The 27348-nt window shown below is 43.7% G+C and overlaps 1 protein-coding gene across 3 annotated transcripts in view; it reads left to right on the plus strand.

Annotated features, from left to right (window-relative positions):
* SLC24A2 (solute carrier family 24 member 2) overlaps positions 1 to 23703 on the plus strand; it is a gene marked incomplete at both ends in the record, with an annotated part of 226804 nt that extends 203101 nt beyond the window's left edge. For 2 of the 3 annotated variants that reach the window (XM_080921634.1, XM_080921635.1), the window contains 4 exons: positions 3528 to 3659; positions 13994 to 14083; positions 18567 to 18733; positions 23454 to 23703. In XM_080921634.1, the coding sequence (XP_080777760.1) occupies positions 3528 to 3659; positions 13994 to 14083; positions 18567 to 18733; positions 23454 to 23703 (639 nt within the window). Of the gene's footprint in view, positions 1 to 3515; positions 3660 to 13993; positions 14084 to 18566; positions 18734 to 23453 lie in introns of all 3 variants that reach the window. The other variant, XM_080921633.1, reaches the window with a different exon arrangement.
* Positions 23704 to 27348: the final 3645 nt, after the last annotated feature.

Genomic DNA, 27348 nt, shown 5'->3' on the forward strand with positions numbered 1-27348 from the left:
ACCTCTGGAATAGCAGTCAGTTCTCTTAACCACTGAGCCAACTCTTCAGCCCAAGACTAAAAGCAGCTTATTCATAAATCATTTTGGGGTTGTTTTGTTTGGTTTTCATTTTAATTCCCTCAAAGAAGAGACTTCCATAAAGTGAGTTACCTTCTCTCTAGATCTGGTGGCCACCTTTCACAGGCAAAAATGAGATACTTACTGATTTGCTTCTGAGAAATAGTGTTCAGGTTCCGGAGGTGACCTCTGGGTTGATGAGTCTCTACAGCATACATGCAAAAATGCCAAATGGATGCCACAATCCTGCAAGTAGCCAACAGTAAATGCCCTGAGATCATCTGGTTTTGCCTCCCTTTTAAATACAGGACGTCCCTGGAAGCCCTAGATTTTCATAATTGGCTTTATATGTAAAAGGAGAAGCTGATTGAGAGATCTGAAAACTGGAGTTTTCAAGTTCTGACTCTGTTGCCTGCTCTCCCCATTCTACTGGGTCTGAGCTGTGTGTTAAACATGTCTCTATATATTGTAGGCAAACCTGCTACTCAACATATAGCACATATAGATTCAAGACTAGAATCCTCCTGCTTCAGCTTTTGGGAGTACTAAAATTATAGGTATAAAACCCCCAACCCTGCTGAGTAGTGTGTTTTTCTAAGGTTCTTTTATATCAGAAATGGCAGGTTGTAAAGAGCCTAGTTTTGAATAACTATATGGCTTGTATACAACCCCAGCAGATAACAAGCCATGTTACGCCTTTATATAAAAAATCACTTGGATTCTTTCTGATGTAGCCTGCTCTTCTTACCTTGTTATCTAGGGGCTTTCTTCAGACAATTTAGGAGGCAAGCATGGGTCACCACAAGGTCAAAGCTAGCAAGCCACAACACTAGTAAAGGCTGAAACTCATTGCCCTGACCCCAGTGGCCTCTTGCTTGGAGCCAAGCCCAGTTCAAGCACTGCCTCTCCTGCTCAGGCATAAACAAAATGGGCCCTGAACTGGGAACAGTGTGTTCTGCTATGTCTCTAACCAACTGAAAAGCTGTTGCCCATTGAGCCAGAGAGAGATTCTCTGGCAAGAGGAAAAACAGAATTTCTTCTGAAGTGTTCTGACAGCTTTCTCCTGATCTCTCGTCCATCCTGGGGTTCTAGGCTCCTTCACTTCCCTGCAGCAGGAATTGTCTCCTGCCCCACACCCCATGAAGAGTGGAGATTCCTGTTGGCATAGCCTAAGGCACAGACTCTTCTACTCTGCCCCGGCCCTAGCAGCAGCCTCCTTAAATGTCACCCATGGACCCCATACAACACAGCTAATTGTTTGCACTGGACATGAGTGTGTTTAGAGCTTAAGCAACCAAACAGACAATTATTTTCTGCTATTTGTTAGTGGCGTTCCCTGCCTGGTGACTTTGGCAGATGGAGAAAAGAGCTAATCCGTAGGTTACAAGCTGAAGGTAATTGATGAAATGTCACCATCTGTTGGTGTCATTAAAATGATATGAGTCATAAAGCATTGCTTTTGGGTTTTTTCTTATCAAAAAAAAAAAAAAGATAGCTGGGAGTTTAGAGAGAAGTTATTAACTTGTGGATGGAGGTGGGGACTGTGTGGGGAGGGGCGGGTACCCAGGAAGAAAGAGCTTGGTAAATTCATCAGATGAGCAGATTCGTCCTCAGGGAAGCCATTCATTTGCTGGGTTAAACCCTGTACATGGTATGAGATGAGGTGCTCATGAAGGCTGGTATAGTACCTCAACTCCCCATGCCTACTTCCTGCTGCCTACTTCCAGGTTGTGGGAGGGAAAGTCATTCACTTGGTTACATGAAGATCTCATTGGAAGGAAATTTAATAGGTCCCTCACCTTCTTAGTCCTCACTGCCCCGTGACACACAAACAATCATTCTTATGCCCAGATGGCACTGTAGGTATGTAAGCCCGTAAGGGATGGTTGTCTCTGGGTCACCGCTCCTCCAAGGAAGATAGAGTGGCTAAGACCATGGATAGAGCCCCCAGGCAAAAGCACAGATAGTGATGGCTAGAGTGGCTTCTCCGTCGTATTAGCAAATGGGTGGGGGTGGCTTGCGGTATGTGTTTGATGAAGGTCTGGGTAACCAAAAATCCATTGTCAACTTCTTTAACTCATCCCCACAATTCTCTCCTATTTGTGCCTTGTGCATTCTTACCCACTCCCACAAGCCTGTTGTTTTCAGTCTTTTCCGGTACGGCTTCCAATCTTTTGACTTTTTTTTTTTTTTAAGACCTTTTGTCCATCCCTAATGTTTACCAGCAAACAAACTAACAGTAGTATTGCTGTGGGTCTGTACCTACTCAGACATGACCTCTAGTTAAATACTTGGTCCCTTAAGCCATCCGGCCCAAATCTTTGCCACTTGCCCCTCCTTAGGAACACAGACACTGAAGAGGCCCAGCCTTGGTGCTTAAAACGTGTGCGGAAGCCTAAAGATGCTGTCTGTGCTGTCTAAAGGAAACATCACTGCAAGAGCACTTACTGATATTTTTAGATCTGGTGCTCTGGCTGGCTGATGTGGTTTTATTTCTAAACAAGCAGAATGGGCAGCGAAGGGTTGTGTCACCAATGCCGTGGTGGTGATACCGTGGCCCCATCTCTGGGACCAATGGTCATCCTGCAGGGCAAATCCACCTTTTGTCTCTTCTGCCCCTGGAAGCACAGGCTGCCACATCAGAGACTGTTTGAACCCTGCATCTGAAATAGCAGGCAGGGTCAAGCCCATGCTTTATTCCTGTTTCTCTGAGGCCTAAGGCCTATGTTTGTATAATGTGCCTTTAATGACGAATGAAATGGTTTCGAATTCACCCCCGTTGATTAAGCACGTTAGGAACACCCATGCAGATGTGCTGAGCTTATTCTTGGGTGGGTGAGGGGTAGCTAGGACCTCTCAGGGTTATCACTGAACTGTTTCTGAAGTTAATTTTCTGAGCCTGCTATCAGTTGGAGGAAAAGAGAGGAGGGGAGGAAAGGGGCTGAGTTTTACCTGAGTTCTTTCTCCCAAGGTGTCTGAATCACAGCCCTGGGGAAAAGGAGATGGGGGTCACAGTTTGATAGATCAGCAAATACTGTTAATCATAAAGTGGTCATGAAGAAAGAGTTTTGAAAGGATGAAGTGAATCGTATCAGAGCACATATGTGCAAATATCATAAAAGCCCATCATTTTTACAGTTGGATAAAAGACACAGTGGATCAAAACGTTGTTATGACTAATAACTATGGTTGATGTTTAATAATCAGTTGATAAGCGTGAGAGGCCATAAGATACCCCCAACTCATGAAAACAAACTTCGAGAGCACACTGGAGGGGTGAAGAGCTGCTTGTTCCTGAGCCTCAGGCTGTGACAGATGGGGTGCTCTTACACAAAGAAAGCAGCTGAAGTATAGCTTGGGGAAAGCCCTAGCGAGACTCAAGACAGCCCTGGTCTGCTCTGCGGTTTGTGGTACTGACTCCCCTTGTCTCTGATTATACCTGTCCTCTTGTTCTACAGCAGGCCACAGAGACTGCCGAGGAAGAAGACGACCAGCCCCTCAGCCTGTCCTGGCCGTCCAGCACCCACAAGCAGGTCACCTTCCTGATTGTCCTTCCCATCGTGTTCCCTCTGTGGATCACCTTACCTGACGTCCGCAAACCTGTGAGTAAACCCCTGTGGAAAGAGCCCCCTCATAAAAAGTACGGTAACCACCAGTGCCTCTTCCCAGATGTGTTTAAAGAGAGGCGAGGCAGCGTGGTGTACGCCTCTTCTCAGACGTGCCTGCGACTGTTCAGTGACTGAAAAACGTGAACTGCCCCAGAAACTAGAAGTGGGAAAACCACCATTTTTTTTCTTCTCATGGGTCCTGTGGGATAGGAATTTCAGTGGGGTACACTGGAAATGGTTCATCTCTAGCCCAGGCAGATCTCTGTGAGTTCAAGGCCAGCCTGATCTACATAGTGAGTGCTGGGACAGTCACAGATAGTAGAAAGAGCCTGTCATTTAAGGGTGCTGGCATTCAACTAGAGGTAAGAAAAATAACTTGGTGATTAAGAGTGTATGCTGCTCTTGCAGAGGACCTGAGTTCAGTGGCCCTTGGTCCTGTGAAGGCTTGATGTTTGATGTCCCAGCATAGGGGAATGCTAGGACAGTGAGGCAGAAGTGGGGGAGGTGGAGGAGCAACCTCATAGAAGCAGGGAGCATGGGGGATGGGGCCGAGGGGAAACCGAGAAGGGGGATAATGTTTGAAATGTAAATAGAATAAGCAATAAAAAATTCAATTAAATAAATAAACTGTAGGCAAATAAGAAATAAATAAAGAAAGGAAGGAAGGAAGGAAAGAAAGGAAGGAAGGAAGGAAGGAAGGAAGGAAGGAAGGAAGGAAGAAAGAAAGAAAGAAAGAAAGAAAGAAAGAAAGAAAGAAAGAAAGAAAGAAAGAAAAAACCACAATAAGAAGCTCATAGCCACTTGTACTTCCAGCTCTGGGGATGCCATCTCCTGGACTCTAAGGTAACCTGCAGACAGATGTGTATAAACCCAGACATAGACACAAACATACATATATACACAAATTTCCAAAACTTGAATCATAAAAAATAATTGACCTGGGATATATACCAGTGTCATGTGCTGTATGAATCTCTTAATGAGGAAAATGTCAAAAACCTTGAAGCCACCATAGCAATTTCCTCTTAAGGGGTACAGCTCAAGGTCCAAGCAGAAAAGCAACTCAGTATTAGATTTAAAAAATAAAGAGTTGCACATGCCTGCACATATAATGTTCCTTCTACAATTTTATTGCCATCACTATAACCAATATTATTATCTAATATTGTCAGATATCAAGAGCCATAAATGCTGTACCACCCGACAGACACAGCGAAATGCAATCCGAGTGTAAACTAAGCAAAGGAACAGTCCATCCCAGGGTTGGTAAACTCACAGCTTGAACCGTTACTAATTTGCCCTGGAGGTGGAGATGCTCCTGAGAGTAACAGGCCACAGGCATCAGCACACACATGACAGAAGCATGTACCTATCATGCATCAGATTCTGCACCAATATTTTCAATAAACCACATTGTGAGATCTCTGGAAACATCTGTAATGGAATATACGTGTATCATTGGTAAAAGAAAAAATATAAGCTCAGGACCCCAAAGACCAAGTTCTCAGCCAGGACAAAGGAGATTTATCTGTCCCAGAGGGGCAAAGGTCGGGGAATAAGAGTCAAGGACAGGAAATAGAGACAGAGGGAGAAGGGGAAGGGAACAAGGGATAAGTTGTAAGGATATTTATCCCAAGGGGAACAGGAAAGACTGCCTCTGGCTAGACAGGAAATAGACTGGTCCATAGGAAAATGGTGGCTTATAAAGTTACAAGGGAAAACCCTGTGTTAGGATGAGGTGATTAATTTTAATTGGGCCTGTTAATTAGGAGGCTTTTGATTGCTGGACTTCAGTATTTTGATAGCTGGACCTTGGTAGTCAGTCTCAGGAGGAGGAAGTAGCCAAATAAGGGAATAGACATTGGGGGCCAGCTTTAGGAATACAATGTCGTGGGTTTTAACACTGCAGAAAAAATGGGAGAGAAAGGCAAGGCCTGCCAGGCCTTGTTCACCATGCTCGACCTGGCCAGGGTCTCTTCAGTTTGTATAAAAGGAGACATAAAATAAGTCAACCAAATCATACCTGGTCACTTACCAGAGGATGGAACTCAGAGACATGCCCAGGTCTCTGCGACCACACGGCCTGGCCTCCCCTCAGATTTCTTGACACCAGAAGATTGAAGTCTGAAAAGAAAATGAAAATTTGTTCAAACAACATTTCAATAAAATACATGCAAGACAATTAAGCAAAAATCTTCAAGGTCCTTCTGGTGATCCCACTTTCCTTATTTGGACTAGGGTGGAGGTTGAGAAGAAAAAAATCCAATGCCATTAGCCTGATCTGTGAATAACCCAGCATGGTAGAGAGCCACATCTTATGCAGTAGACACTAGGAGAGGACTCACGGAAGTACTCCTCACAGTGCGTTCCTGGGAGAAGATGAGGGTCCCTGGAAGCAGTGTTTAAGTTACTTAGTTCGCTTTACAACTGCAGGGCCTGTGCCCTTCCAGAAGGACTGGCTTCCTGAAAACCACAGTAAAACAGATGATGTGTTCTATCCCCTTCCCCCATGGCTCACACTGTGCTGATAGATCTGAGATGTCTTTATAATCCCGTCTAACAGTTTATGCTGGCTGTCAACTTGGCAGAATCTAGATTAACCAGACACAAGCCTTTGGGCATATTTGTGAGAGGTTCAGTTAGTTTCAGGTTACTTGAGGAGGGAGCACCCACCCTAAATGTGGGTACCATCCTATGGTCTGGGGTCCCCAGGCTGAACGAAAAGGAAAAGGGCAGCTGAGCACCCACACTCAGCTCTCCCTGCTTCCTGACTGGACACAATGTGACCACCTGCCTTATACTACCTTTGCACCCTACAACTGTGAGCCAAAAGAAACTCTTCCTTAAGTTGCTCCTGTCCGTTCTTTTGTTACAAGAACAAAAGTAACTAAAATGTGGACCATTCCTGTTTCTACGCTGTTTGACCCAGTAGTTTTTGTTTACCTCACAAAGAAAAACCAGAAGACTAGGCTTAGTTTTCTAACTCTCTGCAGAAGGTTTAATGTGATACGGACCAGAGTAGTAGGCTATCTGGCTGATGAGAGCCAATTGTTCCTATGCCCTGTGCCCTTGGGCAGAGAATCTTGGGAGCAGAAGTGTGTGGCAGGGCTGTTCTTCACTTCAAGTGGGCAAGAGGCAGCAGAAAGGAAACTCCCTGAAACACCTTCGAAGACCTACGCAAGGGGTGTACCTCGAAAGTCTTCTAGGTGATTCTCATGAGAAGTCTGACTGATGAGAGAACGACTACATGAGACTCTCTTCCTAGTGATTCTGTTGACTCATTCTTTACCATGCAGCCCGACCCCAAGGGCCAATGGAGCTGGCTTTCTCTGTTAATCATTCTTCTAGCTGCCGTGACAGGCTACCTGGCAGACTTGTGGTTTTAAAAGTCTAAATTCCATCAGGACCAGGACGGTGTGGCTGATTGGCATGAGGTCATGTGACTAGTGCCCACCGATGTCCTTCTGTTGACACATAGGATGTTGTCACCCACATTCATGATGAGCCTCCTCTCCTCAGTTACACCTCCTTGGACCTGTCCTCAAACTAAAACGCAGAGGTGTCTCTCCTATGTGGTTCCAAATCCTGTGAAGACAATGAAGATTACCCATCACCTTCCTTGCTTCCCCAAGCACCAGCCACAATATGAAGTGCAGTTTGCTATCTTTTTCTGGGTTCTGTGTGCTCTTCGAAGCAGAAATGAGACTACTAAGGGAGCATTTAGTTCTGTTCAGATTTCCTCAGCAAATATTCAGCACTGGGGACCACATAAACGACCCTTAAACAAAAATCCACAGTTTAATAACTAAACCAAAGCATGCTCGCTGTGCTGGATAGTTTTATGTCTACTTGATACAAGCCAAAGCTGTCTGAGAGGAGGGAATCTCAGATGAGAAAGTGCTTTCATAAATGAAGCTGTAGAAAAGCCTTTAGGGCATTTTCTTAATGTGTGATTGATAGAGGAGGGCCCAGACTATCCCTGGGCTGCAGTCCTGAGTTCTATAAAAAAGCTGAGCAAGCCATGGTGAACAAGACACTAAGCAGTATCATTCCATGGCCTTTGCCTTAGCTCCTGCCTCCAGGTTCCTGCCCCTTTTGAGTTTCTGTCCTTGACTTCCTTTGATAATCAACAGCAACGTGGAAGTATAAGCCAAATAAACCCTTTTCTCTTCAAGTTACTTTTAGTCTGAGTGTCTCGTCATAGCAATAATGACCACAAGTAAAAAAACACATATAACTCAAAGCAAGATTTCATAGCAACAGTAAAGAGACTAGAGCCTGAGACTCCCACTCTGGGTCCTGTCCACACCACTGTCCTGACTCTGGTAGTTTGTCCCTCCTCTCCTATCTTACAGGAGCAACCTTGGGAAACATATTTCTCTGGACCCTATTTTTGTCAACTATTAATGAAGGTTTCTACGATCTCTACCAACCTTGTCATTCTGTCATTGAGAAAAGTGAAAATAAAGAGATCAGCCTCAATACAGTAATATTGCAGATTGGAGGGGACTGTATACCCCAGCTTGCCCGAGATAGCCTCAGCGTACTCTGAGAGCATTCTGGTTGGGAGACAAACTGTATGGACCTCCCCGCTGCACATATAAGAGGCCAAATGAAATAAACCTCATCCATAGATACATGATCCCTTTAAGATGTTTCCTGGTTATATGTATTACAGGGGAGTTTTATTAGATTGTTTCTTATGTCAACTTTCTCTTTGGTCTGTCACATACCATCTAACACTCAGCTTAAAACAAGCATATTTCCACCCATGATTCTGAAAATGGGACGTTTATGATAGACTCAGTTGGACAGTTCTCCTGGGAGCAGGTTATCTCTCAGCTGAAACAGCTTCTGTTCAACAAAGTCTCTAATCTTTAAGTAGTCTGGTCTGGACTTAGTCACAGGATAGAAAAAAGAGCCAAGAACTATAAGAATGAAAACTTCAAAAACCCTCCTGAGATCTAATTTAGAATTTGTGAGCATCATTGCCAGCACATTCGGTTGACTGAAGCCAGTATAAACCCAAGCCAGACCTCAGAGTAGACAAATAGTCGCCTATTGATGAGAAAGGCAGAGTGTCTTAGTTTCGGTTTTCATTTCTGTGAAGAGACACCATGACCAAGACAACTCCTATAAAGGACATTTAATTGGGGCTGGCTTACAGTTTCCGAGGTTCAGTCCATTGTCATCATGGCAGGAAGCGTAGCAGCATGCAGGTAGACATGGCACTGGAGGAGCTAAGAGTTTTACAGATGTAGAACAGATCCAAAGTAGCCAGAAGGAGACTGTCTTCCAGGCAGCTGGCTGGGAGTAGGGCCTCAAAGCCCAACCCTACAGTGATATACTCCCTCCAACAATGCCACACCTCCTAATGCTGCCACTCCCTGGGTCAAGTATATTCAAACCACCACACAGACTAATGTACTGGAGGGGGGACAAGAGTTTATCTCTTTAACTTCTGCCACAGACTTCATGTGTGTCCACAAAGGCCACGAGAGGTAATACCAAGGGAAAAGGAAAAGAATGGGGAAAATTAACAGCTATTTCCTCCTTATTAGGGCCTACTCTCTCTGTTTCTTTAGCAGGTTTTTTTTTCTTAATTCCTCATGAAGATGAAAATCTCAAAGCTTACCAGTAATTACAGAGGAAGCATGATTGTGTAGCTCTAATTTCGGAATAAATATTACTCCCACTTGTTTTTATTCCCACATCGTTTCTATGCAAATTTTATGCCTGTGTTTATTGGATGTCACATACTTTCAGCTCAGACACTAAGTAAGAGCCTCACAATTATAGTTTTCTTAAATTAACAACTTTGTTTCAAAAGGGAAAAGGCTAAAATGTAATTAATCCTTGCTGAGAAACATACCTTTGAAGGAAACTGAAAACAATAAACAATGAAACACCCAATGCTCCTTTCTCCCAGGGCCTGAGATAAATGTTCATACAAAAGAGGAGCATAGCTTAAGATAAGAAAACATGAATCATTAGCTCTGGGAAGGAAGTTGAGCACCCAGCGAGACGTTTGCAGATTCAATCATCTATTCGTTCATTAAGTTTTTATTGATTATCTAGCAGGAGCCAAACATGATGTAGCAGGAATGCAGTGATTGAGACCCAGGGAGGGCTAGTGGTTTATTCAATCACAGTCAGCAACTAAGAGGAAAGCCAAAACTCCATCACACCAGGCATCCAGTCACCTTACCTACCCTGGGATCAGACTCCTCATTTCCTAAAAACTGAAATAAAGACAATAGTGTATGGACACAACTGTAATTATTATCTGGGCACTTTTTATGTCCTCAGGGGCTTTGCAAGGTTTTCTGTGCACATGACTCTTTAGAACATATAGATTTGTACTGCCTTTCCTTCCATTTTACAAATGAAGAAACCAAAACTTAAAGAGATTAGACAGTTTTCCTAAGTGAAAAATCACTGCTCACTTGGGAGCAGAAATTTCAACCTCCATTGTCTTCCCCAGGGGTCCTGCTTTGCATCTTAGTAGGATTGTTCTGGAAAACTTCTTAAATGTATACCTCCAGAGCCACCAAGAGGACTTGGCAGGTGAAGGCAATTACCACCATGCCTTTTGGCCTAAACTTGATTCCTACATGGTAGGAAGAAATAACAGACCCCCACAAGTTGTTCCCATACCTTTTCTCACATACACACACATAAACAGACACACACACACACACACAAACACACATATAAACACACACATACACACACACACACAAACACACACATACAAACACACACATACACACACACAAACACACACATACAAACACACACATACACACACACAAACACACACATACACACACACAAACACACAAACACACACACACACTAAAGGAATGAATAAACAGATAAATAAATACATGAATGTAAAAAAAAAAAATGTATTCTTCAATTCAGGCTTAATGGAAAGCTCCTGTGACCTCCGCTACTCAGAAGACCAAAGCAAGACAATTATAAATTTCAAAACACCTTGGACTACATAGCAACACCCCCATCCCTTCCACCCACAGTATATTCTTCAGGAAATTGCACAAAGTAGATGCTCAGTGACAATTAAATTTAGAACAGCAAGGACATGGACAGTTTGCTCAGCCAGCTATTGTCCAGTGACATTTTTCAAACCAATATCACACTGCTCTACTAAAAGCGTCTAATGGGAACATTAGCTGTCAATTAGGTACCTAACCATTACATTGGAAACAAAATGCACAGCACATGGACACAATTTGCTCAGTTGCTAATTGGTATGAAGCCTATCCTAGCAGATGTCAAAATGAGCCACTATTGCTGACTCTAACCTAATGTGTTAGACCTTGGGTTTCAGGGCTATTTTCTCTCTTCCAGTGGGACTGGTAACCTAATACCTGTGCAGACCCTCCAGGGCAGTGGCATCCATAATGAAACCATGGAGTCCAAATGAGGAGAGTGGTCCAGACCATGATTAGAGAAGTAGGTTGTGAGACTGGGCATGGCAGGGCAGTTTGACAGAGAAACAATTAGTCAGGCTGCTGGTGCATGAAGGGTTGCAACTTCCAAAGCAAGAACAATATGGGAGGCTGGGGAGGCAGATGGCCCAACAGCTGGAGCACTGGCCTCTGTTTCCTGGATGCTGTTTTTAATTTTCTGACGTAGGGAATAGGTCCTGACATGATGATGATGATGATGATGATGATGATGATGATGATGATGATGATGATGATGCTCAAGCTGCCTGTGGCTGTGTGTATTTTGAGCAGTTTTTGGCCCTGTTTTCTTCAGGGAGTGTTAGGCACATATACTGTGTAGTCAGCTGACCTGTTTAAAAAAAAAAAAAAAAACCACCAATTCAACAGTTAGTGCTCTTTGGTGCCTATTAATTATTAATTGGCACCCTGATTAAGAATCTTAAGTATCAAATATAGAATTGGGCAGGTTCTCACAAATGGATGGGTTTCCATTTGGTTCCTTTACATCCCTAGCTTCACCCCTGACTTTGTCCATTTTGCTCAGAACGTTCTGCAGCTCAGTGCTACAAGGGAGTTTTGGTATTTTGATTCTGACCAATGATGTCATCCCAATGAGCAGACATGCAAAGGGGACATTTTCAGATGTATTCAGTGAGAAATAAAGAAAAGTATACGTTTAGGAAATACACAAAGCTGGAAATAGAACAGTCTGCAAGGCAAGAGGTATGTATGGCTGTCTCAGCATAAAGCAGATGATGGCTCTCTGCGCTTCTCATGATGCATGCAGAATCCTGATCTAGTTGCTACTGGAGTCAGAGGTAGCCTTATGTGGCAATCACTGCCCATCTCTGCCTTTGAGAGAGCATGACCCTGGGAGACCGAAACCTGCATCCTAAAGCAATCAGAAGGAGAAGACTCAGAAGCCCAGTGAGCTCAGCACCCCACCTGGGCAAACTTGGTGTCTCCTCTGCTGTGGAAATCTTATCTCAGAAATCCAGTTTCCAGCCTTCAGGAAATCGACATTGGGAAGAGAAAGTGTAGGCCCCACTTGTGAGGAGCCGGGGCGGTTCCCCATCACCCACTGAAGTGCTCAGGGACCTGAGTCCTTATCCAAAATATTTTTTCTAAGAAAGAGAAGGAGCATAGGGAAGCATTTAGTGGTGATATTTGGCCTGCTCAATGTGTCATGACACCCTCTCCCAATTAAGGGTGCCCATTTGGTCTTACAGTCACCCCAGAGAATGCTCCTCTGCAAAGCAGCAGCCACTGGAAGAGAGAAAAAATTCGTGTAAAGTCTTAGGGGTATGTGAATGATGATGAACAGACTCACTCATAGCTTGAAGTTAACAGAGAGAACACAAGCCTTGTCTGGGGCCATAGAGTCTGTCATTGTGCGTCAACCTTAAAAGATTGACACACACGAGTTTACTTTTTTCTTTCCAATAAACCTTCAAATTCCATGGCAGAACGGACTCTGTGGCTGCCCTGAACCAGCTCTTTGGACAACTAAGGCTCTGAACTGGATGACATTATCAAAGTATGGTGTGTGTTTTTCTCAGCATAGAAGGCTTTGAAATCAAAATCATTGGCAAGAAGAGGTGGAAGGCTCTCAAACAGCTTTCTGTTGTCTTAACTAAGCATGGCCCATGTTTCCCATCAAGGGAATCAGCAGAAACTAGTTTAGGGCAAACCACCATTTCCCGGGAATGGTATTAAGTAAGAAACATTGTGTTTAATATGTGTTTGTTCATTTTCCAGTCCATGTCATCAGAAAAAATGGGCAGGAGTTGGTTCTTTTCTTTCACTGTGTGGATTCTAAGGAGAGAACACAGGTTGTCCGTCTTAGCAGTGGGCACCTTTACTCATTGGTCCTGAAAGACTACATTTCTGAGTGCCTGATTTTTGATGGATGTTCTGAGGGAACTCTTAGTGTTCTCACACTGTACAAGTCCAACATGACACAAAGTCCAGTGTCACGAGAATGGAACTTGTAATATAGATCAGAGTAGCACACAGGAGGAAACACATTTCCAAGAATGTGCCTGACCTGCCCCTCCCCCCTTGGAGATCACTCTGATTGGCATCTCCACCTCTGTCCACTCCAACTGATGTGTGGGGTTAGTGTCCTAGAGACTAGCCATTACCACCCATCTGTGGAGGTGGCTTTCCTAATAATTCACAGGATTCTAAAGAATTCATTTATTTTTCAACCTTCCTAATCCTTCCCATTTTTGTCCCATATAATCAGTCATATAAGATGTTTGGCATGTAGATTATTATAACAAATGTTTTGCCAGCAGATTCTGATGACCTGATTCTGGATAACTTGGGAGCAAACAAAAAAAAAAGGTGGGAAAGATAGAAGGAGGAAGAAAGATGTTTAACAGAAGAAATGACAGAGAATCCAGATCTTACAAAGGGCAGAAGAGGGCAGTGGGCATCTAGCTACAGGTATGAACTGGCATTCTCTCAAGTGGTTTCCAGAGCCTAACACAGTGGCACATATCACACCCTTTAAAGGCTGAGGTAGAAAACTAGGATCTGAGGCCAACCTGAGCTACATAGTGAATTCTGGGCTATCTAGGCTATCCTAGGGTATGAAATCTTGTCTCAGAGAGAGAAGTGGGGAGAGGAGAAGGAGGAAGAGAGAAAGATGTCTTTCCAAGTTCTACAATCATTCAGCATCCACTTATTTTAATATCCTAGAATGACTCTCTTCTCTCCCAGTTTGGTTAGGGGAAGGTAGCATCCTTTGACTAGTAATCCTGCCAAGAGGTAGGCTGTGGTTCCACCACAGCCCAAAAGATGCCACAGAGGACAACAGTGACACTCTCTGCTTGGTTTGTCTTGCAGGCTTCCAGGAAGTTCTTCCCTATCACGTTCTTTGGCTCCATCACTTGGATTGCGGTTTTCTCCTACCTGATGGTGTGGTGGGCACACCAGGTAAGACTACATGCCACCCATCTGCCTCGTTTGTCTCTAGTCTGGTTGTCAAGAGGTCAATCGGTGTGCTTGCCTTTTGAACCGGTTACAATATTGAGTAGTACGAACAAGGTATATTTCAGGGAAGAATTTTCTTATTCTCCAGGCTCATCTCTGGGGTCCGAAATCAAATCAGCAGAGCTCTTGTTAGACAGCTTGTGGAGAAAGGCAAGCCTGGCTGCATCTTGCTCTTACCTAAAAAAGTCAAGATTCTGACTACCTCGGTGTCTTTATTTTGTCTTGGGCAAGCAGCTCAGCATAGCTATCTCCCTCTCTCTCTTCCCCTCCCTCTCTCTCTTTCCCTCCCTCTCTCTCTTTCCCTCCCTCTTCCTCTCTCCCTCCCTCTTTCTCTCCCTCTCTCTCTCCCTCCCTCTATGAGAGAGAGAGAGAGGCAGAGATAGATAGGCAGGTAAATAGATAGATGAGTGTCTCTTCACTAAACCTATAGCTTACCATTTTTCAGCTAGCCTGGTAGGCAGCAAGCCCCAATGTTCTTCCTGCCTTCACCTCAAACTCCCATGGTGGGGTTACAGACCTTTTCACATAGATTCCTTGGATCTGAACCTAGCTCCTCATATTTGTGCAGTAATTGTTCTTGCCCACTGAGCTACCTTCAACCCTCACCAGCCTTTTAATTTACTTATGTATTTAAATGCACACACCAGAAGAGGACATCAGATCGCTTTACGGATGGTTGTGAGCCACCATGTGGTCACTGGGAATTAAACTCAGAACCTCTAGAGCAGCTCGTAAACTTAACCACTTAGCCATCCCAACAGCTCTTTCACCAGCCTTTTAACAATGATTATTAAGAAAGGTCCCAAAGGCTAATCACCAGACTGAGCACGGGAACCCCGATGAAGGAGCTAGAGAAAGGACTGAAGGAGCTGAAAGGGTCTGCAACCCCATGGGAAGAACAACATTATCAACCAACCAAACCCTCCAGAACCCCCAGAGACTAAAATACCAACCAATGAGCACACGTGGAGAGACCCATGGCTCCAGTTGCATATGTAGCAGAGGACAGCATTGGGAGATGGACAGATGGGAGTGGGGGGAAGGGGAAAGGGAATAACATTTGAAATGTAAATACAGAGACTATCCAATTTTAAAAAATAAAAAAGGCCCCAAAGACAAAATGCTCTTCCTTGAGCTTCATTTGGGGGGTGGGGGGGGAGGAGAGAACATAATGATGTACATCATTCTTGTAATTTTAACTCAGAACCAGGCATAATGCTAATCCCAAGCTATCATGGGGGTATGACTGTTCAAAAACATGAATGAGTGCTTTCAAACTTCCATTCTCAGAGATGAGAGTGGGATCTATTGCTTTTTGAGTATGTGCCCCATGCTGGGCAGCTCATGCCCCCTCTGTCTTTTCACTCTTCTTTTTAATCCTGTACATAGATTCTGATACTTTGAGGGAAGATAATCATTATCTGCAATCTGCAAATATAAAAGAATTGAATTTAAAACTGATTAGAAAAGTGCCCAACCTGAGGTGCATATGCAGCAGAGGATAGCACTTTCTGGAATCAATGGAAGGAGAGGCCTCTGGTCCAGCAAAGGCTTGTTTTCCCAGTGTATGAGAATGCCAAGGTGCTGAGGTGGGAGAGGGTGGTTGGGAGGGGAAGCACCTTCACAGATGCAATGGGAGGAGGAGGAGCGATGGGATTGTGGGAAAGGGATAACATCTGAAATGTAAATGCAGAGAATTTCCAATTTAAAAAGAAAAAGAACAAAAGAAAAGTGCTCAAGCAGCCAGGCATGGTAGCTCATGTTTGGAATCCTAACGTTTGAAGGCAGGAGAATCAGAAAATTGAGACTATCCTCATCTGAACCTAGAAAGGTATCCTGGGCTATAGGAGATGCGTCTCTGTTCCTGACCAAACCACCATGCTTCTCCTCTTCTGTTGGGAATGGCATTCAAACTCCAAATATAAATAAATGGTGTGTTTTTAAATGGGCACTGCAGCAGCATTCCACTCTAAGAACTTAAATTATAAAGAATGTGTTAAATCAATTGCAACTTACTTAGGGTTAATTTAATCAAAGTGAGGGAGACCACCCTGTGCAAACTGGGCATGTCTGTTTCCCAGAGAAATCACCAGCGTACGTGATCAATTCCTTCATGCAGCCTACAGCAGACAGCTCTTTAGCCTGTTTCTTCTTAAAGCTCTTCTTACACGAGAAATATTTTTACACAACCCCAAATAAATCATGCTATAAAACAAATACACAAGTCAAACATTTGCTGGTGGTAGAACCATAAAGAAACTTATTTTAAGACCGTTCTTTGATATGTGTGTGCTTTTATTATTTGTTAAAGATGAAAGCACACTCCCACACTTCTCCGAGGGGTTTGCTTGTTTGTTGTTCCATGAAGAATGAAATCTTCGAAGAGTATTTAATGCTGCGGGAGACAGCATCTTCAGATTTGATCACTAATTGCCTGAGAACAGCGAATCACACAAATACGCAGTTCAGTACAATACAGGTCTGTTTCGGGCGACATCAGAAATGGCTAGATAGAATGTATTTACCTTTTTCCACTTGTGTTATACATTTGGGCAGAGAGGAGCACGCACATGCCACAGCACACATGTGGGTGTCAGAGGACACTGTGTCACTTCTCCCCTGCCACCATGTAGGCTCTGGACATCAGGTCCCCAGGCTTGGGAGCGAACGCCTTTGCTCACCAAGCAAATCTCACGAGCCTCTCACTCGGCTACCTTTTTCAGAAAATCAAGTCAGCAATTCAAACAACAATCTGTATAACCTAGTATTCTAACAGTCTTATCCTCAGTAAGGATCTTGCTTGCATGTAGATTACATTTTTTTAAGTTTTTATTATCATTTATTAGTGTGTGAGGGGAGGGGCAGATAGTATTCCTGAATTGCTTCTCTTCTTTCACCATGTGGGTCCTGGATACCTAACTCAGGATACACAGGCTTGGTGGCAAGTGTCTTTACCTGCCATGGGACTTACCTTCTAATAGGGGAAGGGCAGTGAATCTATATGCCTGGGGGACTAAGTCAACTCAGTGGACTTTGAGCAAACTGTCAAAATAGAAACCACTTTCTACTGTACCTTTAAGTTATCAGGAACCAAGATGCTGTGTACTTATAAATCAAAAAAGAGACTTAAAAATAAGCGTTCTAGTCTCTAAAAACATTTATTCCTGTATTATTTTGCCCATTGAATGCCCCCCAAAAAAAAACAATGCTGTGGATGTCATAAAGTAGACTATTGGAAAACTTGGTCTAAAATTTTTTAAGACCAGTAATTTACCAGTACCAGAAAACATGTAATTTAAAGTCCCCATACAACCAAGTGTTTGAGGAAACAAAGGAAATAATGTGTGGTGGCTTACAGTAATTGTCCCAGAAATCAGGAGGCAGACGAAAGCTAGAGGATCCTGTGTTCAAAGATAGTCTAGGCTACATAGTGGGATACTGTCTCAAAGAATCCCTGACTGAGTATATGGTTTAACGGTTGACTGCTTACCTAGCATGCACAATGCCCTGAATTTGATCCTCATGATGGATGGTTGGGTAGGTGGATGGATGGATGGATGGATGGATGGATGGATGGATGGATGGATAGATGGATGGATAGATAGAGCTTCTAGCTGAGTCTAAGCCAATTCTCCAAACATAGCTCAGCAGTCTCAAACACTTTAATAAAATATAATACTATGCCTTCTTGTTTTTTCACTAACGATGCACTATTTACAAACTATCATTTAGCACATAACCTTCTGGTAAGGCGAGAATTATAATCCCTACTTGATTTCTTGGAATGCAAGAATCAATACACTGTACAAGGAATGGTTATCATTTGTCATAAGACAGGTTTGGGACTGAGGTCCTCTGATTCCTTGATATTGGTTCTGCATAGATGTTTTGTTGATTTAGATTCATATTTCCAAGCCTGAGTATACCCATTGCTAAGGTCCCTATGGAAACAATAATAGGTTATGAAAAAAAGTTATAGGTGTTTAAGAGTGATAGAAATAATGAGAGGTATTAAGAAAAGGTTGAGACATTATCTTAACACTCAGTAGGAGATTAAAGGGCCCTAAGGCTTGATGCTGTTGGCGAGTGCTGGCCTTAGGTTCAAAGTCCATTGGCTTTGTAAGTGAATCTTACAGCTTCCCTTACACTGAGAAGACAGAGCATGATGGCTGAACTCAGAGTCTCTATAGCTCTTTATTACTGAGATAGTCAGCTTAATCTTCATATGCACATGGCTGACTTCCTGGGTATGAACATTAAAGCAGTATCAAGTCCTTTCTCCGTGATATGGCTTGTTTGTTTTTTTATTGTATCAGCACTTAGTCCAAAACAGAGGTGGTGATCATTCAAAAGAAGTCACATGGTGACCGTGATGCTGGGGTCTGTGACTTCCAACCCTTACACTTGTCTCTGCTGTCATATTTAGGTTGGAGAGACGATCGGCATTAGTGAAGAGATCATGGGTCTGACCATCTTGGCTGCTGGGACCTCTATCCCTGACCTTATCACCAGTGTCATAGTGGCCCGAAAGGGCCTGGGGGATATGGCTGTGTCCAGCTCTGTTGGAAGCAACATCTTTGACATCACCGTGGGGTAAGTAAAGCATGCACACCAGCTCCACCTCTGTCTTTGTCTTCCTAGAAGCTGTAGAAACATGAGCTGGCTCTCTAATCCGAAACTTCCCAAGTGCCAACTGAACTTAAACCTGGGAGCACCATTCCATCTAACCAGCTGGCTTCTTAAGACCAGCAAAAACAAATACTAACATACAGAATGGTCTAGAAAACAAGACTTTCATCTACATAACTACCCTCAACAAACAGTCTAAATATGCACCGTCCAGGTAGGACAGGGGTGCCTCTGGTAGCTTCTCAGGATTTCTTTCCACTCTCTAATTACTATCCTGATCAGGTAAGGATTAGGGTCAAAGGCAGCTTGGGACACACCTGGACTCAGTAATGACATCCTTTCTCCTTTCCTGGACACTACTGGCAACCTAGGTTTTGTGAAAGGCAGAAGATGAGATGTTTTTCTCCTAGCTGAACAAATTGGAGCTCTCGGTAGGAATAATCTGTCGTGGGCCAGATTGGCAGGGACTCTGCTACCTCTCCCACTCATATAACTTGTCAACAGTAGTTGACAAAATGACTCTGAATGTCAGCTCCTGAGAAGCTAAGTCACAGAGTCTCTATGCTCTCAGGATGATTGGGCTCGTGACCCTGGAGTTGGGAAATTCACTGAAACGTGCCCACTTTCTCACTGAACAACTTGAAGGCTGTTCTTTTTCCTTTCAATTAAGCCATTATACACGTATCTGTCACTGTTCGTATAGTGCTTATAGTTGGCAACTTAAAACACACAGCCGTCATCGGGATTATGTCTGATTAACCTCATTTCTGGTAGAAACTGGAAGGCACGAAAGTCGTGTTGCTGGTAAATGAGGCAGCTGAGATTAAACTAGGATCTCTGAGGACAAGTGCTCTACCTCGCAGTGAAATCCACCTGTGAAGCCTCCAACGTTCTGAATCTTCTGCCAAGGTGCCCTCTCCTGGGTCCTTATGCCTTTGCTGCCTGCCCACTAAAGAGCCTCCTCATCTGTCTACAGGAAGCTCTGACTCATCTCTCCAGTGTCTGTCAAAATCCCCGGGGCCTCTGCTTTTATAAACTCTGCGTATCATATTCTCGCTATGATTATTTCTTCCTGCCGGTCTGTGAGCCTTTCAAGCATCCCCCTAATGAACTCACCAAAGCCTAGCCCACTGTCCAGTGCATAGCGTCTCACAAGTGCTTATGGTGTGATCAGATAGATGGGCGTTTTCACAGAAGTTGCTCTGGGATGAGCTGTATTTGTCAGCTCTGCTGCTCACAAATTTGCCCTCGCCTGAGCGGGTCCAGGGAGGGAGGAGGAGGGAGAATGTTCCACAGTGTGAAAAAGGAAGAGCCTAGTGCAAGCTAAGAATTGTAAGCATTCAGATAAACGTGTTTGTCACGTTTCCCAAAGGTACATACGCTAACAAATTACGACGTGCTCTTTGCCCATTGCTGCTTTATCAAATGTAAATGGTGACAAAGAAGAGTTTCTCAGAATACCCCCCGGTCCTGCTACCAGAAGACCTTCGTCTTCTATCTTCTCCTGCAAACATTTAATAATACTTTTGGAGAATATCCAGTTTTGTTCTGTTGAAGAGTACTTATCTTTTTCAACTCAAAGCCACATAGGCCTGCACGAAATAGCTTCTCTTAGCAACCTGGCAGGCCATTTGTGTATCATTCTGCTCCATGTTTTTATAGCCTTTGAGGCTGACTTCAGGTGTGTTATCCTCTTGCATTCCAGTCTAACCAATGTCTTTTAGTAGACCATCTCTCTCTTTTGCTTTATGATATTATAGATATTTCATTACAATAAACCCTTTAAAGCAGCATGAACAGAAAAGATATTTTTTAAATACTTTAATGGGTACTGATACAATTTATATATCTATTTTCTATAATATTCTTCTCAAAAGTTGTTCCATTTGTGTTTTTATTATCATCACACTGAGTATGTCGTTAACAATAGAGTGTAAGGTTTCTCCACAGTCCTGTCTGCATTCTCTTTTGCACACATAAGTAGTAAATAAGGGTTTAAGAAGATACATACAGAAATCAATGATGATCTGCCTCCCACTCACAATATGTAAGTTTTACATGACTAGAATCACCTTGCTAGTTTGGTGTGTACCCTTCATTTGTTAATTAAAATTATATGCAAGGTTCTACTTTTAATCTCAGTACTTCAATAAGTAGATATCATGAGAGATGTGGAAGGAGGAGGATCAGGAGTCAGTCCAATCGCAAGTTCAAGGCCAGCCTGGGCTACAAGAAACCCAGTCTCAAAAATAAAAGTTAAAAGGAAAAAAGAAAGAAAGAAGAAGAAGAAAAAAGAAAGATTAAATTAAAATCACATCGTGGGTATTTTCCTATCATTGCTGTACAGCTTGCAGCGTTTGTGCTTTGGTTTGCTCTGGTGAGTCATGGTCTCAGACAGCCAGACCGCCTATGTCACAGAGAATGATGCTGAACTCCTGGTTCTTCTGTCTTGGGTTTACAGCAGCATGTCTGCCTTAGGCAAAGCAGACGACGCTGGGGCATCTTGCTGCTAGGCAAACATTCTTCCAGCTGGTCCATAACCCTGACCTCCAAGCTTATGGTTTTAAATAGTCACATAACATTACACTGGTTTACTCATGATCTAACTAGTTCTTTACTGCTAGAAATTATAAAAATGATCCGCAACTCCTTTCTCAAATAAAATGGAAATGATCTTTTTTATGAATAATGTCACACTTATAGGTCATTGTCTCCTTATGTTTGTTTCTTCACTGACAACAGAGCTGACGGGTCAAGATGTGAATGTGGGAAGTGTCACTCCCCAAAGGGTTTTACAAACTATCAGAAGTGCTACCTGCCTCAGCTTTCCAAAAATCAGTTGTGCATGTGTGTAAGTGTGACTATGGGCTGTTTTACTTCCTGCCCTGTGACAAATATCTAAGCTCTGTCACATTAAAGGCGAAGACATTTATTTTCACTCATGGTTTCAGAGGTGTCAACCTATGGCCTCTTGCCCCGTCACACTGGCTTTTGAGTAACCAGTGTGTCATAGTGGGAGTGCATGAGACTTCGAAGGCCTGTGTGCCTTGATGTGGGCAAGTAGCAAAGAAAACAACAGAAAGGGTCCCAAAATCCCATTCAAGATTGTGACCTAGCTTCCTCTCACCTTACCTCCTAAAGGTTCCCTCACCTCCCAAGAGCCTCAGGCTGGAGACCAAGCCTTTAACAACTAGTCTTTAGGTCATGTTCAAGATCCAGCTATTGTGTAAAGTTTAATGAGAGTCAAATGTTTAGATTTCCCCAGCCCAGTACGATGCACTAAAGTTAGCATCTCCCATGCAGGCTTTAGTGAGCAAAGATCTCTTTTAACATCACAGGCCAGGATGCCAACCACTGGAGCTTCACCTAACTCATGTGCTAGGCCTGGAAATTAAAAAATGCATATGTAATGTGGCCTCTCAGAACCTGTTAGCTAAAAAGAGAAAAAGAAAGAAGGAAGGAAGGGAGGGAGGGAGGGAGGGAGGAAGGGAAGAAGGAAAGAAAGGATAAAAAAAGCATGCTATATTCTATTTGATTTTACATTAGAAAACTTTGTGATTCAAAAAACTAATTCCTCCCCAACATCCCAGAAATCAAGCCACAACTGAACCTTCTTAGCCCTACTCGGCCGGGAACTGGCTGCATGCCGCGGAGATGCCTCGAGGTGGTGCTACACCACTGGAACCAGATATTTCCAGCCATGTTTTCTTTACCTTCAAGGCTTAGTTGACTAACTCCTACGTGTTCCAACAACTGTTCCTCCTCATGTTTGTCAAAATCAGCACTTTGATTAGGAAACAATGGTTATCAGATTTCAAAAGTCAGTTCAAAAGGCAAGAAGACTAGGAAAATATATAATATAGTAATAAAGTATAACTAGGAAATAAATAACATATATAATAGATAATAGATTATATAAGAAAATCTATAACAAAGTTTTTAAATTTTGTTATAAATGTAAGACCCTTTGGTTGGTTGTTTGGTTGGTTGGTTGGTTGGTTGGTTGGGTTTTTTGACTATTGAGTGAGACAGGATCTCACTGTGTAGTTCTAACTGTCCTGAAACTCACCTTGTAGACCAGGCTGGCCTCAAAACTTACAGAGATAGGCCTACCTCTGCCTCCTGAGTTCTGAGATTAAAGGCATGCGCCACTATACCCAACCCAATACCCTTTTTAGTAAATGATTATCACCATCTTTCCCAGAATAAACTTCAGACTGACAGATTGTGCCCTGGTCCCCACCACCACCATGCAACCTGACTGCACTTCAGGTTTTCAAAGAAGTCCTTGTTACTCTGTCTCCATTCTGAACATTAGAGACTGTCGTCTCCATGTTTACTGCTCATTCCTGTACCCTTTTTATGATCCTTCACCCCATGCAAACCTCCGTTTAGGGCTGAGAGCATGCTCTAATCTCCTCTAGAAAGAAAACAAAGACTAATTTTAATCAAATTCAGAGGTCACCTGTGGCAGCTGCACCTTTGATGTTGTCCACTAGAAAACAAATGAGCCGGAAAGTCCAAGGGTCTCCGGACTTCTTTACATGAGTTCCTAAGCCAATCATTTGTCCTAGTGACCCTAAAGTGTCACCCTTCTCAAGCCGTAGACAGGCATCCTCTCTGCTTCTTCACCACACCTGACTTTTCCCTGTCTTCCCCTCCTGCCTGCTTTTCTTCCTCTCAGGCTCCCACTGCCCTGGCTCCTCTACACCATCATCCACAGATTCAAGCCAGTGACTGTCAGCAGCAATGGCCTCTTCTGTGCCATCGTCCTCCTCTTCATCATGCTGCTTTTTGTCATTCTCTCCATCGCCCTGTGCAAATGGCGGATGAACAAAATCCTCGGCTTCATCATGTTTGGCCTCTACTTCGTGTTCCTGGTGGTCAGTGTCCTCCTGGAAGACAAAGTTCTCGAGTGCCCTGTCTCCATCTAGTGGAAAAGCCATATCTTAAACCAACAGCACGGATGGTCCCTCCCGGCTCTGGGCTCCAGGCTCCTTGCAGTCTTGAGAAGAGGCAGCTTGTGCACAGCCCTGGGAGGCAAGTGTCCCTCCTTGGAAGGTTGGAGGAAGGATGGATTCCCACGGGGCCATTTGCTTCACGGGCACCTCACCCTTGCCTGCCGAAATGACTCCGTGTAAGAGACAAAGAGGACTGTCTCTCCATCACCGCTGACAGGTACTCCTCGCTGGTCGGAGGTACGTTCATTGTGATGACGCAAAAGAGGACAGAGGCTATATACACATATAAATATTATAAATATATACACATGAGCATACAAATCTTGCCTGTTTCTGTACTATACCTCTCCTACTAGATCTATAGATTAATACATAACTGTACACAAACAGAAAGAAAAATTATATATATATATAAACATACATATTTAAGTGCAAATGCATCTTTTCAGGGATAGCTCTAGCATATTTACAGTACCTATTTGAAGAGGGGCATCAACCTTCAACCTTTACCTTGTGCTTTGCCCCTTGAGTGCAAAGGCTGAACTAACAGATCAGTAGGCAAAGCACCCTTTGCAGTGATCTCTAGCCTGCTTTGGATGTACTAAGTTTAGCGAAATACTTTGCAGAAAGGAGAGCTTAGTAGAAACAGTCTGTAGGATCCCCAGTTGGAACTTCTAAAATACTCCCACAAGCCAAAAAGAATCTCCCTGCTCATCTTCCCTGGAGTGCTCTGAGATCCCCTGGATTCCCTAAGACAAAGGTAAAACTCAGACTGGGTGACAACCAAGGGGCGGGGATCTGCTGAGGGTTAGGCTGTTTGGCTTTGTTTTGTTTTCTTGTAATGCCCCAGCATGCAAGTAGATGAAATGAATGAAAACCCAAATTAGTGCTTTTCTAGGACAGCAAAATTATATAAACTGAGCCTCTCATGTTCCAGTGCATGGCCCATTATCATCAAACAAACAAGGGCAATCTTAGCCGTGACTGTCATTTGACATGCTTTAATGCCAAGGGCTCCCACACAGTCCAAAGTCCTGCCAAGAGCGCTGAGATGTGTGCTGAGCAACACCATCCAGCAGAGGTGCTCAGTGGGGGTTGCCACCCGATGGGAACATAAGGGCATAGCTCCTTAGAGCCTTTCTCAGTGCGGTCACAAAGGGCTGCAATGTCTAAAGATCATTCCCCATAGATCTGAAGCGACTGACAGTGCTTAGCTGAGGCAGTTCAGGTTTATTTGCAGAGGCATTCAACTGTTCAGTGTGGGCCCCACCCCACCCCCAGAACAATTTCCAAGTCCTGTGTCATGGATTTGGTGTGTAGACCGGTGCAACATCGGTATCCTGCCTCCCATCATAACCCCATCTGGACCGCTAGTGTTCCAAGTACAGTGGAGACTATGTATGTTCCATCATTTCTTTACATTACCTTGAAGAAATGATTATCTTTCTCAGCTTCACATGGGTCATCTCATTCACTGAGTGTCCCTAAGCTCTGTCTGGCATTTTGTGTGACTTCTCGGATTCACTTCAATAGAAAAAGGGAAACTGGTTGACAGCAAATTAAATTGGAAAAAAAAAAATGTTCAGAGTTTTTTGTTTCCCTAAACCATGCTTCCTCCTTAAAAATCAACTGAAAACGTGAATAGAGGGTGGCCACCTGCATGTAAATCTGCACACATCACACACAGAGAATGTCACCGAGTATTCACGTCCCGGTCTGGCACTGTGCCTTTTCTGACTGTTGTGAACACCCCTCAACACAGGGAGGCAGGACACAGAGCTCAAAGCTGAAGACAAAGGTTGGGTAACCCAATGCCCGGCTCAAGTTCAGCATTCCATCTCCAGACACTCCATTTACAGAGCATAGCAACCGCGGTCACTCACGCCTGTCCCTCCTTCACTTCAAAGTGGAGGCCCCCTGAGGACACAAGAAATAAAAAGGTCTGCCGCCTAAGAAACTGGCTTTCATGTCTCTCCAACAATGCAGAGTTAGGCTTTCAATGGTGAAAGAGAAATCCATGCCCCATTTATCAAGGGCTGGACTTTGTATGGGGCAAGCATTTGTATGTTGCCTCCTTACAGAGAAAGACAAAGGAAACCTGAGTTTTCAGTTTTATAATCTCAGATTCTTGTCCTGGCTCTGATGAGAGCATGATGATTGTTGGACAAACTCTTTTTTTTTTCTGGTTAGTTTATTGCTTAAAGTAGATTTGTTTAAAACCAACTACAAATAGACTGTAAAGTAAGAAAGGTCACAGGATGTATGGGCCTGCCATGACTATCCCCTCCTAGCCAAGAAGCCAGGAAGCACTCAGATGCCTAAGAGCTGGGACTTCTGCTTCATAGGGAGAGTTGTGGTCTTTCACAAAAAGTTGCTTTTAGAAGACAACATCCCCAAAGCCAGACCCCACTTCCATGGTGTCCCCTCCTTGAGAGGTACAAGCACCACCCACTGCTGGCTCTCGCTGCCTTCGTTAAGGGGTGTGTGGCGATGTGCCCACATGTTACCCTGGAATTATTCACACCATGCTAAGACTGCTTCCTGAAGGGTAGACTCAGATCATCTCCACTTTCTTTCTTGCATGTCACTGTGTGCAAGTGTACTAGATCTGCTGACAAACGATGATGTCATCACCCTCTGCTGACAAACGATGATGTCATCACCCTCCTGGCCCAGTCACATTTGGAATCCCAAAACAAAGAGCATCAAATTAAACAGTCAAGGAAGAGGAAACTTATGCACACCAACCAAAGTGAACATTTATGAACAAACTGGTTTTTTTTCATTCTGTGCACACATACACACAAGCATTTGCATACCATTCAAACACTTCAACCCACAGAATATAGGAAATGGCCATACTGTCAGAAAAGCGAAAATATGCAACAAGAGGTATGGGAGAAAAATTTTAGACTGCTGTCTCCTTGCTTCTCTGGAGCATGGTATGAAATAATATCAAAAATTCAAGCCAAAATTTTACCACTCAGCCTGAAAGGAATTGTACCCAAATGGGTCCATTTGCTCACAGAAAGCCAAGCCAGTCTTGCTTGCTATCACCCCTCCTATAGCCTTAGGCAACCCTGGAACAGGAGAGAAACTTGGTTCAGACTGAGGATTCTAAAACAGAAACTCTTAGATTTGCATTTGAAAGTGTCCATGACACATCCACCTGCCCTCTGGACCCAGCCAGTTTCTGATGGGATGAAGCATGAGATTAGTGGTGTAATTCAACCACCCGGGACCTAAACATGCCAGACAGAGTCAGCAGGACAGAGTACGTGGGCTCAGGGATGGGGTTATTCATCAGCTCAGTAGATGGTGCAGAATGTCTAGCTGGGGCATTTAGGGTCATGAAAAGAGACAAGAACAATCTCATATTCAAGGAAAATGCTTTGCAAGGCCTCTAACAGAGGCCATTAGAATTTATTTTAGAGGGAAGACATGAGTCAGGTGGTTTGGAGGCCTTTCAGCAAAACACAGCTGCCTCCATGATTAGACTTTTGGTAACATTAACATACATCTGCTCCTGGCCAGAGACAGTTGGCTGAGTCCCCTACACCACCACTTCCACATCTTTTAAATGCCTCTGTGACATCTGATGATGTAAGATACGGTCTG

Source organism: Micromys minutus (genome assembly GCF_963924665.1).
Source record: "Micromys minutus genome assembly, chromosome: 9".
NCBI lineage: Eukaryota > Metazoa > Chordata > Mammalia > Rodentia > Muridae > Micromys > Micromys minutus.